This window comes from Vombatus ursinus, unplaced genomic scaffold, assembly GCF_900497805.2.
Source record: "Vombatus ursinus unplaced genomic scaffold, bare-nosed wombat genome assembly UNPS02009205.1, whole genome shotgun sequence".
NCBI classification, from domain to species: domain Eukaryota; kingdom Metazoa; phylum Chordata; class Mammalia; order Diprotodontia; family Vombatidae; genus Vombatus; species Vombatus ursinus.
In genome coordinates, this window is record NW_020948983.1 from 65,048,428 (window position 1) to 65,066,958 (window position 18,531).

Consider the following 18,531-nt stretch of genomic DNA (forward strand, 5'->3'; position numbering starts at 1 on the left):
GAAAGACCTAGGGAAAGGTCTCTACCATGTTAAGTGAATTCTCAAAAAAGGAATTATGGGAAGATTTGGCTGAGAATTGCATAGGATGAGGTGTAGATGGCTTACCATCTGCACCAACGTAGGGATGGAGATCACAGATTCATTGACAGATGTAAGGAATTGTGGGTTGCATGGTGTTTCTTATTAGGTCTGTTTCTCCACCTGGAACATGACTTATTTTTTAATGGGGGATTCATATTCAAGCCTTCTCTTAGTCATTGGTAGTCCAAATAAATTACCCTAAATCTTTTCTATGCCACAGTTAATCAATAGCACTGATGAAGCTACTACAGGCTGGACACTGCTTTCTGAGAAGATCTGGGTGTTTCTGAGGAAGGCCTGTGGGGTAGGTTGGGGAAGAAGTGTCCATTGACATCTAATATTTGCTTTCTCTATAGCTAAAATTCTTCTCCATCAATACATACCCAAAGATTTTCTATCATATCCATGACACCAAAGACATTAATTATTCATATTCACAACTGAAACTTATATTTTGCTAACAACTAGTCTAGAAAACAGTTACTTTCACCAGGGTAAACAAATCCAAATTTATGCCAAGTAAAAAGAGATTAAGGAAAATAATGCTAATGTCACACTATAGTAGAAAGAGCACTAGACTAGGAGATGAAAGTCTTAATCTTGGCACTGACCCTTCCTAATTGAATGACCTTCTGCAAATTGTTTTTCCTCTCTCTGCCTCAATTTGATGCTGTTTAAAGTGGGCATAAGAATACACAAACTATTTACCATGAGGAATCCTTTTGTAAACTGCAAACACACATACATACAATTTATACTTTATAATCTTAGAGTAATGCCTTGTGACATAGATGTCAAGTGACTTGCTGAGGCAAGATTTGAGAAGTCAGCTCTCTATCCACATATGGCACTGCTTCTCAAAGGTTATAGAGGATTAGTCCAAAGAATCAAAGAATACATGGAATTAGCATTTTAAGATGGAAGGGATTTTTGAGATTATTTGAGATTATTTAGTCTTCATTTTATAGAGGAGGAAACTGAGACTCAGAGAGATGAGTTAGCATCAATTTTATTCCTTGGGTTTTCTTGGAGCCAGGGTTTCCTAAATATCATAGGGTGAATGTTGCTGTGTCCCAGAACCAAGAGATCCAAGGGGTTCCACCTCCTCAGTAGAACCATCATCTCCACTCACAATGCCCTGCAGGATCCCTGCTTCACAACTGATCATAAGATCATAAATATAGTGAAGAAGGAGATATCAGAGGCTCTTCGGTTCAATTCCCTTCATTTTACAGATGCCAGAAGAAATCGAGGTCTACAGAGATTCAGTGACTTGTGCAAGGCCACAGCAGTAGCAAGCATCACAGGAGATGGAAATTCAGGTCTTCTGACTTGGCAAACCACTCCAGTATCTTTGCCAAGAAAGCCCCAAATAGGGTTACAAAGAGTCAGACATGACCAAGACGATTAAACAACAGCAACTTCTGACTTCAAAGCCAGAGCTCTTGTCACTGTATCCCACTGCCTCCAGGGCTATCTGCCCCAAATTCCTGTCACAAGATGGTGTCCCTCCAGCCACCTTCCCAACTCACACCGGGACAAAGGTTGGGACCACTCCCTCTCCAGGCTCCGCCTCCTGCTACCAACACCCTGCCCCCTCCCCAACTGTTTCTAACCCTAAAAGTAGTCCCATTCAGAACTCTGAGCAAGGCAGCTGAGAAATGTTCTCTCACTGGAAAGTCCTGCATAGTTACTAAAAGATTGATATTAAACTGACTAGGGCCCCCCAAATCCCTACCCAGTTTTGTCTGCAGCTGTCACAAAATGAAAAGGGCTCTTCTTAATGCTATCTCCAGGCCTGCCAAGTTGTGGCTGAGTGAGAGTGCTTAATTAGATATTAGAAAATTTTTAATCCACGATGAGTAAATTTTAGGCTGAATATTGTTTCTTCTGGGTCACAAATCGCTTTCGTGTGTTTTCAGGAACCAAAATACCACTATTTTCTTTATGGGAGGGGGAATTATAGTCTCTTTTTGGTCCTAGGGCAGGTGGGGGGTCCATGTCCTGTCCACATAGGTTAGGTGGGCACAGGTAGGAGAGACAGGTTGTTGTTTTTTAAATAGATTTTGATTGATATCTTTTGTTTGTACCTTGCCCAGATTTTATTCTGGGTCCCTCCACAAGTGCCATCTCTTATAACAATTTTTTTTCTTAATTTTAAAAAGAAAAAAGTAAGAGAAAAAATTCAGCAAAAACAAATACATTACCAAAAAAAAAAAAAAAGAACCCAAACAACTAACATTATATGCAATGTCCACATATGTTGCCACACTTCAGCAAAGGAGTGAGTGGAGGTGTCTTCTCATATATCTTCTCTGAGGCCAAGCTTGTTCTTTATAATTTGCAACATTCATTTTTTATTGTTCTGTGGTCATCATTCTTTCTATTTATATGGTTGGAGTCATTGTATATATTCCCCAATAGATAATGTCTTCTTTGTTTGCAGTTCTTTGCTACCGTGAAAAGGGCTGACAAACACTTTGGTATATGTGGAACATTTAAAAAGTGTTATTATTAGTCAGTGAGCTCCTTAAAGGTAAATGCTGTTCAGTAGAGTATGGATATTTTAGCCCCTTTATTTGCATAATTACATATTGCTTTCTAGAATGATTTTACTAATTTGCAGCTCCACCAACAATGCATTAATGTGCCTAACAAAGAGTCAGGTTTTTATCTTGTATGTTTGAAGATGATGGAGAATGAATGCTAAAGTGTAAGTCAGAGGCCAGGGTTCTAGTGAATACCATGTGCCTAGGATAGATTAGATGCTTGATAAAACATACGTTAGATTGAACTGAGACTAGTTGTGCGATTTTGAGAACACACCTTCAACATCTGGAAGATGAGCAGGATTAGATAAAACCGAAGGTCCATTCTATCACTAAAGATCCCTTCTCTGCCTGGATAGCTCCTGGCCATGTGGCTGGCCATTAGGCCACAAGTAAGTTATTTATTATCCTACATGGACATCTTCATAACTTTTGTAGTATCTTTACAGGCATTGGCCCCTTCAAAATCCTAGGTTGAAACTAGTTTAGACTCTGCAGTTACTATGACACCATGATTATTGGTCTGATGACTCTTACAAAAATTATTCTGAAATGTTACTTATACGCTTGGAAGACAACTCTGTCTTTGTTCGGTTTTGATCTTTACAACCTATTTTTTAAACCTACATTTCATTTTTTTTAACTCTGAAATTTTGATATTTGAAAGGGGTAAAGACAAAAATCAACAGGAGACTTTTTTTTAAGAGTTTGATCTTATTTTTATTAATGCCTTTTGTTTTCACATAACATTGATTTCTGAATATGTCCCTTACACTGCCCTCCCCATCCCCACTCAGGGGATCAGATGTGGCCTGACTAAAGGGGTACAGTGGTTCACCTCCTTAGTCCTGAACATTATGCCTCTCAGCATAGTCTTCAACCAGATTAGCCTTTCTGAATGTTGTATCACATTAGCGACTCATATTGAACAGGAATAGGAATTCTCTCTACAACATCTCTGGCAACCTAATCTGCACTTGAAGACCCCCAGTGATACAGGAAAATGCTAAACTTCACCTTTCAGCAATAGGCCTAGTGAGCCTATTGGATAATCCAATATTGCCACAGAGCAGCTATTCCCCATACTCCCAAGGCATCTCATTTCACTTTTGGGCAGCTCTCATTGTTATCCAGATTTCTCTCATAAGGAACCTAAACTTAATTCTCTTCAACTCCCACATATTCCTCCTAGTTCTGCCCTCTGGGGCTGAGCAAAACATATCTAATCCCTTTCATACATAGCTCTTCAAATACTTGAAGCTAGCTATAATTTTGTTTGTATTTTTTGTTGTTAAAACATTAAAACAGTTTTTTTTTTGAAAAAACTTTTTGAAAAAAACTTTTTAGCTCAGTATTAATGGCTTATATTTTTATTTTTATTCTTAGAGCATAAGGTGCATACAGACAGAAAGCAACAATAATTCTAGGAGTTTTAGAATTCCTTTCTCAGAGCAATACAGATCTAACAGAAAGATAAACAAATAGAAGAAGATTGAACTGAACAAACTGATAGAGAATTTAGAGATGAAAGACTTAGCATCTTCTGAATGGGAACATTAAGGAATATACATATTTTTTTAACATCATATGGTACTTTTACAAAAATAGGCCATGTGATAATGCATACGAAAATTGAAAATAAATGTAAAAAATAAAGTATTAAACACATACTCTACAGATCAGAATGTAATAAACATAGTATTTAATATAGAGAATAGAAATAAAAGATAGGCACCAAAATGGAGTATATTAAAAGTATATTAAATCTGCATAGTAATGGAGAAGCACTTCCAGATCTCACATTATAATATAAAAGAGTAATCATCAAAATTATTTTGTACTGCTTAAAAAGGAGAAAAGCAGATCAAGTACATAAAGATGAATAAGAAATAGCTAAATTCAAGAATTCAGTATTTGGGAAAATACATGAACATAAAGTATTTGGGAAAGAACTCTCTGATAAGAACTTCTGGAAAAAGTGGAAAGAAATTCTACAGATATTAGATTATATACTAGGTTAAGTTAACATCTTATACAATATACCACAATAATCTCAAAATGGATATATGACTTAAACATTAAAGATCACAGCATAAAATAAGATTAGAAAGGAGCCAGATGAAGTACCTTTCACAGCTATCTCTAGGGGAAAATTCTTAAATAAGAAAAGAAAGGTGATTATAAAGGATAAAATATAGAATACAGATGCATGAAACTGAAAAGCTTTTGTCCTGACTAGCTCAATGCAATTAGGATAAGAAGTGAATAAAGTGATTTGATTGCATCAAATATTTCCGAACAAGGTTTAATATTTAAGATGTATATGGGACTAGCACAAATATATAACAACAAATACAATTTATGAAAGAATAAGTGGTCAAAGGATATGAACAAACCATTCTCAGAAGAATTGTAACCTATTAATAACCATAAAAGATACTGTTCCAAATCAGTAATGAGAGAAGTGCAAATTAAAACAATTCTGGTTTTACCTCACACCCAGCAAATTAGCAAAGATGACAAAACATGGAATAGAAGGGGCATGTTGGGAAATGAAACAATAGATATCATAGTAAAGGACAGAAATCTCCCCACCTTTCTGGAAGTCCAAGGGAGAATTAATAAAGTCCCAAGGGACGTGCTTAAAAGAGGGAGGAGCTTTTTTCTCTTACCTCCTGAAAGTAGACAGGAGCTACTAAGTAAGTAAGCAGCTCTTCTTGGCTTAGTAACCAATTATCTTCCCCACCCCCCACCCCTTTATCTTTTTAAAACTAATTAATTAATTTTTAGTTTTCAGCATTCACTTTTATAAAATTTTGAGTTCTAAATCTTTCTAAATCTTTCCCCCCTTCTTCCCCTCCCTCTTCCCCAAGACAGCATGCAATCTGATATAGGCTACACATGTACAATCATATTAAACCCATTTCCACATTAGTCATGTTGTGAAACAAGAATCAGAGCAAAAGGGAAAAAAACCATGAGAAAGAAAAAACAAAACAAAACAAAAAGAGCAAATAGTATGCTTTGATCTGCATTTAGACTCCAAAGTTCTTTCTCTGGATGTGGATAGCATTTTCCATCATGAGTCTTCTGGAGTTGCCTTAGATCCTGGCATTGCTGAGAAGAGCTAAGTCTAACAAAGTCCGTCATCCCACAAGGTTGCTGTTCCTATGTAGTAACCAATTATCTTGACATATCCCCTAGGCTCATGGATACCTGGGGACCAATCAGGGGCTGCTGCACCATGAAGTCCTTTAGCAAGGTACTACAGCCATATCCAGCCCATAGGAAGTGTCCAGTCCAGTAAATCAGGGCCTCCTCCCAATCACCCCATTACACTCAATTTAAAAAAAATGTATTTTTTTAAATTATGGGGAAAAAAGATTTAGGAAATAAAAAAAAGTTACTTCGACTATAAATCTTTTGGTTTTATTTGACCACATCTGTGATTTTGTTGATATAGGGACCTGCCAGTGAGGAACTTCTCTCAATGCAGGCTGGTACCTTCTCTAAAATTTATATACTTGGAGAACTGTCTTGGCCTTGAGGGATTAAGTGACTTGTCCAGAGTAACACAATCAGTTTGTTGGAGGCAAGGTTTGAACTCAGGTCTTCCTGATTCTGGGACTAACTCACCATCCACTAAACCGGGGTGGGGAATCTATGGCCTCAAGGCCACATGTGGCCTTCTTGGTCCCTGGGTGCAGCCTTTTGACTGAGTCCAAGTTCTACAGAACAATTCCTTTTATTAAGGGGATTTGTTCTGTGAAGTTTGGATTCAGTCAAAGGGCCAAACTTGAGGACCCTGAGAGATCCACATGTGGCCTTGAGGCCATAGGTTCCCTACCCCTGCACTAAGCAATACTGCTTTCTGATGAATAAAACTATACCTATAGATACCTATAATATACCTGTAAGACCTATAAAATCCAAGAAAAAATAAGAAAAACTGACCTTCATAAAATTGAATAAAGTATCTTCAAAATAATGTGTTTTTCCCAAATAACACGAGGATAAGTTTCATGTATTAGCTACAAGAATTCTAGGTGTAGCTTTCAGGAGCAGACACGACTGAACAGGGTGAGCCATGCAGACAATATCAGTGTCTAGACCAGAGCTTGTCTGGAGGTATTGTTATATTCAGCTATGTTCCAAAGTTAGTTTGTAAGGTGATAATCTAGAATTTGGAAGGATAGGGCTGGGTTCCTAAGCTAATTCACAAAAGCACGTTTTGACCCACAACTATACTACTAATACTCCATTAATGAATCCTTTAGGATCAAAGTTCCTGCATAACAAAGTCGGCCATATTAAAATCCAACCAACCAAAAGTCAGGTGAGTGGTGTTTATGCTAAGCTGTGCCCACGTACATATTCCCAGGACAAAAACCATCTCTGAACATAGTTTCTATTTGCCTACACAAAGTTGAAGGCCAAACCAGGCTGACCCTCAGCAAAATTATTAAGTCAACAGTTTGTCTTCAGTGCCCTAGGCTTCCCTTATTTTCTATACCTACTCCCCTCAACTACAATGGCCAGTCCTCTCCTCTGCTCTGGATGTCCACTGTCCTTCAGCTCCCTGATCCCTAGTGTCCTAGAAAAAACTCAAAAGGATTTCATGTTATATCATTTATACTTGTTGGTTGACTGACTGGTTGATTATACTTTAGTAAGAAGAATTGTGGTATACCAAGTTAAAAGAATACCATATTTGGAGTCAAAAGACCTGGTTTCTAGTTTTGACTCTAGCCATGTGACTTTGGTCAACTTTCTCCCTCCTTTGGAAGCTCACTTTTACTCATCTGCACAATGGATAAAATAATACTACATTTGCTTATGTTACAAGCTAGTTGGAAATAGAGCTCTTTATAAACCAAAAAAGCTCTCTAAATAAAAATATGTCGTTCTGAGAATAATAATGAAAACAATATGTTGCACTCCACTATTACCTCCATCAAACACTTGCATTTTCAAGTGAAATGAAGGGAGGGGCACAGTGGTTAGAGCACCAGACCCGGAGTCAGGAGGTCCTAGGTTCAGATATGGCCTCAGGCACTTACAAGCTGTGTGACCCTGGGCAAATCACTTAACCCTGATTGCCTCAAAAAAACCAAAATGAAATGAAGGCAGCTTAGCATATTGGTTAGAAAAACCTCAGAGACAGAAGACCCTTGTTCACTTCCTGCCCTTGCCACGTTTGCCCATGGGACCCTGGAAAGTCACGATTCAATGCCTTTGACAGCTCCCTAGGGTATAAACTGCAGAGTCATTGCTGATCAGCATTAGTAGAAGGCATTTACTCACTGGGAATTTCCTGTACCAATGAAATCACAATAGTGATTAAAAAAAAAGAGAGAGAGAAAGGAAAAAATGAAATGAAAGGCTTGGTGCTCTATTAAAGGAATTTTTGAGCATCAGCAAGGCCTTAGGGAAAAATCTCTTTATCTGGAATCACAATGTACATAACAATGGCTTGATTTAGTCCTTTGACTGTGATTGCGTATTTTATCTTTCCTGACACATCTGACATTTTTTAAGTATTGAATTACAATCTCAAACCCTAACTGCTCCTTCTGATGTCTTCAATGTATTGCTATCTAGGCTATGTTCTTTTTACTGCTGATAAGGAAGCTTTTGACTATAGCTTATGTCACTGGGATATATTGAGGTAGCATGTTAAGGTGGAAAGACTATTGATTTTCAGTTTCGAGGAGCTGGGTTCAAATCCTACCTCTGACACCTTCTACCTGGGTGACTTTGGGCAAGTCCCTGGACCTTAGTTTTCTGTTCTTTAAAGTGGGTATGTTGCGGCTGCTGGGTGGTGCAGTGGATAGAGCGCCAGCCTTGGAGTCAGGAGAACCCGAGTTTAAATCTGACCTCAGAAACTTACAAGTCACTTAATGCCAATTGCCTTCAAAAAAGTGGGGTATACGTGTGGACGAGATGACCTCTGAGGTCCTTTCTAGCATGTGACATGTGATGTGTGATCTCATGAGCTTTGTTCATAGAGGTATCATGGTAGTATATAACCTAAGCACCATTTAAAACATGGCTTCTCTGGGAAAATGTCTGTTGAGTTCTAGGTCTTCAGAAACTCCCTTGCCTCCTCCTTAACCCTGCCATTTCCCCAACCTCCAAGTCCCAGAGTTGAGAAGTGGGCTTGATAGGATTATAGGGTTACTATAGATTTAGATCTGGTGTGAGCCCAAGAAGCTACCAATAAGAAGACATAGGCCCTGAGAGGTACAGTGACTTGTCCAAGGTCACAGAGCTGGTAAGGAGTAGGTAGAGCTAGGATTCAAATCAACATCTTCCATCTACAAATCCAGCATTGCCTTCCCCCCTTCACAAAATTCTAATAAATATGGGTCTTTCCGTAGTGAGATGGAAGGGTTACAAATTTTAGTAATTTGAGTTCTGTTTATAAGTTACTCTTCAAGATACCAATTTGTTTGGATAGTTAAGAATTGATCTTTCTTCCCTGTCTCAGGATTGTTTCTTAGGAAATGTCTTTTAAGTCATGAGTCTATGCATAAGCAAACCCAAGAGTTTTAGAAAGAATTCCTGAGAGTTTGAAATGTTTAAGGACAATGAAGGGGATTGAGGGGGCAGTGTGGAGATTAGGAACTGTGGTTTCTATAGTATAGGCAACTCCCAGTGAGCAAACTGCCTCTACCAATGCAGATTTGCCTCATTCTTTAAGAGCTTAAGTGACTTGCCCAAGGTAATACAGACAGAAGGAACCAGTGGTGGGACTTGAACCCAGGTCTTCCTGAATGCCAGAAGGATTCTCTATCTATGACGCCATGCTGATATTCCCAGGGAAAGTGAACCTGGGAGGTAGCTAAGAAACAGAGTAGCCATAAAGACATAATAGCCAAATATATTATGTCACCAGCGCTGAACTGATCAACCAAGAGTCTTGAGGAGTATTTGGAGGGGAAGGAAATTAGACCCTTTTTTTAATCTAAAAGAAAATTATTTATTTACACAAGTGATCCAATGATAATAAGCATTGCTCCATCGATTTTTCTGGTAATAATAAAGAAACATATGGAACATAGTATAATAAAGGCATAGTATGGCAACTAGGTGGCACAGTAGATAGAGTGAGAGTGCTAGGCCTGGGGTCAGGATCAAGATCTGAATTCAAATTCAGCCTCAAACACTTGCTAGCTGTGTGACCCTGGGCAAGTCACTTAACCCTATCTGCCTCACTTCCTCATCTGCAAAATGATCTGGAGAAGAAAATGACAAACCACTGCAGTGACAGAGATGCCAAGAAAACCTCAAATAGGGTCATGAAGACAGATACAACTGAAACCACTGAAGAACAAAAACAAATGGTGGAGAACAAGGTCATTTGACAGCAATGTGCCTGCACACTCACACTTAGTGTGGGGCACAGATTTGTAGGTCTTCAGAGATGACTTCATAGCTATTTAATTCACTCTAAAAGCTGTACCAAGCAACTAGCTGATCTGCAGTTTCTCACATGTGGAACATGTCCCTTTCACCCTTTCTTGGGGAACAATAATATTCTATTACATTCAAATACCTAATTTCTTCAGCCATTCTGTGATGGGCAACCCCTTTGTTTCCAGTTCCTTGTCACTACAAACAGTGACGCTATATAAATACTTTTGTTCACACGGGTCCTTTCCCTTCCATCTCTTTGGAGTATAGACCTAGTACTATATCACTAGGGCAAAGATTATGCAGAGTTTGGTGACTTCGTGGGTATAGTTTCAGCTTTTCAGAATGACTAGACCAATTCACAGCTTCAACAACAGTGTATCTGTGTATTTTTTTTCCCTCACAGTCCCTCCAACATTTGTCATTTTCCTCTTTTGCAGCTTTGCCAATGTAATAGTAATGATAACAACAACAATAACAATAACTGACATTTATATAGCACTCTAAGTTTTTCAAAGTGCTTTACAAATATCTCATTTTATTTTCACAACAGCCTTGGGAGGTAGGTGCTCTTATCATCCCCATTTTATAGATAATGCAATGGAAGCAGGCAGAGGTTAAGTGACTTGCCCAGGGTCACACAGTAAGTATCCAAGATGGAATGTGAACTTAGATCTTCCCTACTCCAGATCCAGCACTCTATCCACTGCTTCTGATAGACATGAAGTAGAACCTTAGAGTTATTTTAATTTTAATTTTTCTAATTATTAGTGACTTTGGAATATTTGTTTCATATGGTCATCAACAGGCTGGATTTCCTTCTTTTGAAAATTGTCTGCTGGGCAGGATATTCCTGCCATATTTCCCCTGTGTTTTAGATGATTAGGAATCCTGGGAAACCAGCAAGCCAACATATACCACCAGATTGGCTCCAGAAAATGTAGATCCATCCCGGAAAGCCTCAAGAAACTTAATCTACTCCTCCCTTCGGCCTCAAATTCAACTCTTTAGTTACTAACCAAAAGTATCCTATTACAAAAGCATTCTAGGGGAAGGCTTAGAGCCGGCATAAATAGCCTCTAGTTGTTGGGTTTTATTTTTAACATAAAGAAAATATCTTCTAAAATGTAACATCCCAAGATTACAGATACAGAACTTGGTGGGGAACCTGCGGCTTTGAGGCCACATGTGGCCTTCTAGGTCCTTGGGTGAAGCCTTTTGACCAAGTCCAAGTTTTACAGAACAGATCCTTTTATTAAGGGGATTTGTTCTGTGAAGTTTGAATTCAATCAAAGGGCCCCAGGTTCTTCTCTCCTGATCTAGAATCTTACAGGTCTACTAATCCAATTCATTCATTTTATAAATTTTTGTAATAAATAATTTTTTGTGTGTTCTTCTTCCCTTTGCTATTATTATTATTATTATTATTATTATTTTGGCAAGGCAGTTGGGGTTTAGTGACTTGCCTAGAGCCACACAGGTAGTGAGTGCTTTGTGTCTGAGGCCAGATTTGAACTCAGGTGCTCCTGACTGCAAGACCAGTGCTCTATCCACTGCACCACCTAGCTGCCCCTGTAATAAATAATTTTTACAAATAATTGTACAAATGACAAATTATTTGAAATAAAATAAGACTCAATGAGGTTATATGACTTGCCTAAGGTCACACAGGTAATAAATGGCAGACTGAAACCAAGTTCCTATGACTTCAAGTCATTACTCTTTCCACTTCATCAGGCTACTGCCTCACTACATTTAGGGTTCAAATTTTAGAGCCAGGACTTTATTGTTATTATTTAAATTGGGAAGTGACCTAAAGCAGTGATGTCAAACTCCAATAAAAACAGGGCTACTAAACCATATACAAGGATATCTGTGGGCCCCATGGTGACTTAGAAAACCACATATCAACAATATCTATGTTTTAACAGAAAAGGAATATGACAAATGCTGGAGAGCATGTGGAAGTTAAACTGTCCCATGTCTGCTCCAAAGCTTCTTCACTCACAAAAGCCTCAGTTGGTAAGGTGGGAGTGAGAGGCAGGTAACTCAAGTCTCCCTATTTCCACCACTAGTCATTAACCAGAAGTTGTACATAATAGATTTGCAGTTTCACAAATCTATTTTGATCTTTTTTTTTTCTATTCTGCTATGTTATGGAAATGCTTGTTTTATTTGTTAAATTCAGAATAAAATAAATAAAATTTTAAAAATCCCATCTAGCTAAGCCAACTTAATTCAATCATTTTTAGCTGTCCTAAGGACTGAGCCAAATAATTTCATTCATTAATGCTCTGAGTTCATTAATACATTTGATAGACAATCAAGTTGTTAATGACGTCTCTGGTCAGGCAATGAGAGACTTCACGTTTTGTATTGTGTAAAAAGAATTTAGAATCTGCCAATCAAGTTCATGACATTTCAGGCAAAATCTAGGGGATTTTAAGTGGATTCCCCCAACCATGCTTTAGCAAAACAAAAACAAATCAAAGCAAGAAAATTCAACCCCCAACATAATTATAGAAAGTATGGAAGGACTTCCTTATTCCAGATTTAGCCAGAAATAGATAACCTTTTCTTGCAAATTCCTTCTACTTATTCAACATTCAATTCATTAATTCAATTCAAGCATCTGTGAGTTCTAGACAATTCAAGTTTCCTCTTTCAATATACAACTTCTTTCTCTACCCAATGCTCCCCTAAATCCAGAGATTTGCAATTATTTCTTCAGATTTCAAATAATTTCAAATGACAATTGGAAGGAATTAGTCTCTTATAAACTGACAGGTGTGATTGTTACTGGCTTCTGGCTGCAGGGACTTTTGGGGCTCAACCTTGGGGTGATTTTCAAAGAAAGCTCCAAAAGTTTCCACCCTGATACTAAACAACTTCACTTCCCTTTCAAGCAGATGATGATAATAAGAGGACCACAGATCATTTGCAAAGAATGGGTTCAGTCCCATATAACCAAGACCCCTCAATTCTTTCTATCGAAGATTTTCAAGAAAATCCATAACCCCCCCCCCAACCAAAAGACAGACCCTTACCTGAATTGGGACTTCTTCCATATGCATTTAATTGAACAAGGTTGGAGAAGAGTAAAAAAAGTGTTGCCCACAGCAAACTTCCCATTTCTTTTGGTTCCTCCTTAGCCCACAGGCCTCCTGGCTAAATTCTGTAGCCAAACAACTGAAAAATAGTGGAGGATGGATACTTTGTTAAGAAAGGTTATCCATTAATAATTAACCTTTAAACATCCTGTCTGTTGTCCTCAGTACTTTCCCCCCATGATTCTCATCTAAGGCAAATAGTGGATTTTTGCTTTTTTCCCCCCTTCTAAAAGAATTTTTTTTCATGGTATAGATTTTATAAGTGTAACGGTTTGTGATGGGCTACTTACTTTGTTCGGCTCAGGAATAGATCCAATTTAAGTTAATATCTTGCATTTCGAAATTCTGTCAAAGGTCAGAGGATAGCTAGCTAGCTCAAATTTGGTTTCCTAAGGGCCCCATCTGAAAGAATTGCAAAACCAGCAAAGGAAGGGAGCCTGGAGCTGTAAAGCTTTAGATGATCAGGGCAAGAATAAAATGCAGTGGCTGAATCCCCCAATTTACCCCAGTTCTGTTGATCTCAGCAGAATTGCTAAAGCCTGTGGTTAAATGGTGGTTAAAAAAAAATAATGAAACCCACACAGTTCAAATCTGTGATTTAAAGAAAATGTGCGGTGTCTTGCAGCACCATACCATGAAGTTACCAATGAAGCAAAAGAAACTCCTCCTACAACTCCAGCATCCTTAAGCAAAACTTCACACTTGCTTTCCTTTGATGAAGACTTGGTAGTAAATGGGCCTGCTTGGTTGCCTGCCCGGGTCCATCAAAGTGCAACGCAGTCGAGGATTATGACGGTGGGAGAGGGAGCAAAGAAAGCCTGCTAAACCAGGGCCTTGGGAGGGGTTCTGGGGGCTGTCAGAACACTCCTTGGGGTCCTGGTTTCATTTAAACTTGGAGAACATTAGTCTAATGATCTAGATTAGATGCTTCTTGTTGTAAACTGCCAATCAGTTTGTTGTGACCAGGTTCCAAATAGGCATCATACTCTCCACTGTGTCTCAGAGAGCAATAATAACCTAACTAATGCAGAGGTGCATTTGAGGGAGCCAGGGTGGTATAGTGGATGGGGAAATGCGCTTGGAGTCAGGCCTATCTGGGTCCAAATCCCACCTCAGATGCTTACTATCTGCGGAGCTGCAGGCAAGTCACTTAATCTCTGTTTGCAGCAGTCTCCTCATTTGTAAAACGAGGCTTAAAGGCTTCTAAGGTCCTTTCCGGTTCATGAAAACTAGATAAGGTATATGAGCTATTTGCAACTGTAAAACTGTAGAGAAATGCTAACTGTGACGATTATTACAATCTCCTATTTCCTGAGTTTGGGATGGCGTCAGCAGCAATAAGACAGGGGACAGAAGGTAGTTAACAGTGAGTTTTGATAATGAAAACAGACAGTTATAAATTACTTTAGAATTTGTAAAGCACTTTACCTTATGTGATCCTCACACCAACCCTATGAGGTAGGTACTTTTAGACATCATTAAACTTACTTTGCAGATGAGCAAATTGAGGCTGGTTCACTTGCCTGTAATTTCAATTGCAAGTGCCTGCGTGGCTTGGGCAACGTCATTTAACCCATTTGGGTCTCACTTTCCTCACCTGCAAAGTCATGGCTTTGAGTGACACGGGCTTTAAGGGCCCTCTCTAGCTCTAGGCCCTATATTTAGACAACCTACAGCCCATGTTAATGAACAGTGAGGGTTTAAAGCTATGTCACAGGCTAAGTGGCTCTGGCATTTTCTGTGCTTCAGAGCGAAGGTTTTGTGAAGGTTACAGTGCAGAGTTTGCAGAGGCTTTGTAGTTCTGGAATTGCAAATACAGATAACACTCTTTAATCTACCCTGGAACCAGGCACTGAAATTCAAGATTGACTGATTCAAGTCACAGATAATGGAGCCAGAAACAATTTCAAATTTCAGCCACTTTGATCCCTGGGTGGGTTATTTTTTGTTTTTTGGTTTTTTTTGTTAAAGGAGAAGGAGGAAGAGGCTTCCATATTGTCATCACCCCTAGCTCTTTCTCCAGCTCTTGAATGTTCAAAGTGTTAGTGATTTGGATGGTCTCAAGCTGACCAGTTGTTTTTATCCATTCAAAGGAAGCTTTACTTAACCTTTAAGCTGCTGCTACTCACAGATTATGTGGCTTGCTCAAATTATAAATAATTCATAATGTGGACAGCATTTCTTCCCAATGGGATCTCCTACAAAAGACTGAGCCCAATGGGCAGCCTGGGATGACTGGACATTGGAGTTGAGCTTAATCCAATTTATTTATTGAGGAATGACTCATTTTCTGTCCTCCTCTGAGCTATGATCATTTATTTCTAATGCAAATATTTTGCAGTGGTGCTCGGATATTCTGGAATATACCTGGTGGTAGTAGAAGATACCACCGGGCACTGCTGTGGGATGTATGACTGCTGGGCCATTCTATATTTCTAGAACTTGTACTATTGATGGAATTGTCCTGTGTTTCTGAAACTTCCCGATGATCCCAGTCTAGCCCTAATTGTCTAGAGGAGACTAAAGACATCAGTTCCATTTTCAACCCTTTTAGGAGATTGCCTGGGACTAGGTCAGACTTCTCAGTGGGGGCTGTAGTCATGGAAACTCCCTTGGTCTGCAAAGAGTGTGGAACAGGATTGGTACCTAGGAGCTAAGTTCTTTGCTGTCTTCCTGACATTCTTTTGAACAATTCCAGAGTAAGGCTTATTGTTGGATGAATGATTGTGAAAGGTTGCTCAATTAGCTGTACACTGAGTGGCAGGATATGCCAAGAAGCCTGGTGACTCTGACACCAGGATTGCCAGTATGAATTTCCCAAGTCAAGCTCGGAATCCTTTGAAGGCACTGGAATGTGGAGCTACTCCCAAGAAACTGATGTTGCTTATTTTACTTCAATGTAGCTCTTGGGGAAGGACAAGTTATTCACATTTGTATAGACTGGTACACAGATATTGGGTACCATTGGCAAAGGAAGGATTTACACAGAACCTACTATAAACTAGGCACTGTGCTAAGAGCTTTACAAATATCTCTTTTAAAACTTACACCAACTCTGTGAAAAAGGGGCTTACATTATCAGCCCCATTTTACAGTTGAGAAAACTGTAGCAGACAGAGGTTGAGTGACTTCCCCAGGGTTATACAGCTAGGAAATGTCTGAAGCTAGATTTATATTCAGGTCTTCCTGACTCCAGACTCAGTGCTCCATTCACTGAGCCATCTAGCTTCCAATAGCACTTTACACATATTATCTCATTTGATCCTTAAAACAACCATGTGAAGCTAGTGATATTACTCCCTTTCTTTGTAGCCTCAGTGTAGAGCACATCATTAATGCTTAACAAATACATGTTGACTGACTTATTTTACAGATGAAGAAGTTCATCCTCCCCATCACTCAAAAGATCCAAATTTTCACCCAAGATGGCAGATAGAGAATTCTTTCCGACTGCTTGTAGCATTTTTCCTTTGACCTGGAAGCTCTGGATTTTGGTTATGATGTTTCCGGGAGTTGTCATTTTGAGGTTTCTTTCAGGAGGTAACTGGCAGATTCTTTCAATTTCTACTTTACCATCTGGTTCTGAGGGACCTGGACAGTTATTTTTTAATCATAGCATTCATATAGTCTAATAATCCTTAATTTTTTCCCTTTCTATCAATTTTCTAGGTCAATTGTTTTTTGCTATGAGATGCCTTACATTTTCTTCTATTTTTTTTGGCCTTTTGACTTTGTTTGAATATTTCTTGTTGCTTCATGGAGTCATTGGCTTCTCTATGGTCCATTTCAGTTTTCAGGGAGTTTATGGCTTAGTCAAAGTTTTATACTTTTTGTGCCAAGTTGTTAATTCCATTTCTAATTCTTTCTTCCATAGCTCTCATTTCTTTTCTAATTTTTTCCTCAAATGTTCTCATTCCATTTCCTCTTACTTCATATCTTCCAGGAATTTTAATTGAGTTTGTGCCTATGCTGTGTTTTTCTCTGAGATAATGACTGTAGACGTTTAGGCATTTCTGTCTAGAGTATCCCTTCCACCAGTTCATTATGGTGGGATTCTTTATTTGCTTGCCCATTCTCCAGCCTACTTCCTGACTTTGGACTTAAATGTTGGAGAGCAGGTCTGGGGAGGTTATTTTGCTCCTTTCTTGAGATACTGAGTATTGTGTTATTCTAGCATCTCAGGGACAAGTTGGGGACCTGTACGTTTTCAATGCTCCCAAAGAGGTCTGATCCAGAGCAAAGTTCAATTGCCTGCCCCCCTGGTCTGAGCTCTGCAAGTACCTGACCTACGTTTGGGTCTGAGCAAGAATAGACTGCTGCTGGACTCTGTCCTTATCAGCTGGGCAGAAAGCTCTGTTGGCTCAAAGTGGCAGAATTGTAGGTTCTCTTTTGGTCTGAAATTCCCACCCTTGTTACTCTTCTCCAGGCTAGGCTGGAGGTGAAACCTTGCTTTGCCAGAGGTCTGAGTTACACCTCAGGCTGTTGGCTTCTGAATTCCTTCCTTGCTCAGTACACCACCCATGGTCTCCCTACCCTGGAAAGTCACCCATGTGTGCTGGTCCCCTTCTCAATCCACCCTAGATCTGTGACCTGGGACTGGGTAGTAGGTGACAAAGCTTTCAGTTGGCACCTGTCTCCGTCTCAGTGCCCTGTCATAGGTCTGGCGGTATCCCAGCATGGGTCTCAAACTTCTTCTTGCTCTGGAGTATAGCCTCTCCCTGGGTATTCACATGCTGCAGTGTGCTCATCGCCCAACCAGTGTCTGCAGATCTTTCAGTCTGTCTCCCTATTCCAAGTTGTGCTGGAAAAAGGGAATTACTGTGTCTGTTTTCAGACTTCCCCAACAGAATTTGGTCTGGTCCATTTTCTAGATTTGTTAGGAGGCATTTGTGGAGAAGAGCTCACCTACATTGCTTGCTATCACTCCATCTTCATAAATATAATTTATAAAGAGACGATTTCCATCACCCAATTCTTAAACCATCTACAAACATCGATTTAACTTGTTAATGCTCTTAACCTGTGATCTTTGTTCAATGGCCAACTCTGCTGGAGGAACTGACACAGATCCCTAGTGACATTTTCCCTATAAATGAAATTAAAAGACAAAAATGCTTCAACTCAATGAATGGATGACTTACAGGTTCTCCTTGAAGAGACAAATAAAGGGATTGGAGGAGGTGATTTCATGAAGTGTACAAATCAATCAACCAATAAGCATTTATTAAGTACCTACTATGTGCCAGCCAGTATTCTAGGACCTAAGGTGACAAAGACAGTAAGTGAAACAATTTCTACTCACAAAAAGCTCAGGCACCAGGAAACATCAGATCATAGATTTAGAGTAGGAAGAGAATTTAGCAGCTATCATATCT

General features: G+C 39.1%; 1 protein-coding gene across 1 annotated transcript in view; it reads right to left on the reverse strand.

Annotated features, from left to right (window-relative positions):
* LIPC (lipase C, hepatic type) overlaps positions 1-18,531 on the reverse strand; it is a 231,140-nt gene that overhangs the window by 204,084 nt on the left and 8,525 nt on the right. The window contains exon 2 of the mRNA XM_027851909.1: positions 13,094-13,235. Coding sequence (XP_027707710.1) covers positions 13,094-13,178 — 85 coding nt within the window. The 5' untranslated portion in view covers positions 13,179-13,235. The remainder of the gene's footprint in view (positions 1-13,093; positions 13,236-18,531) is intronic.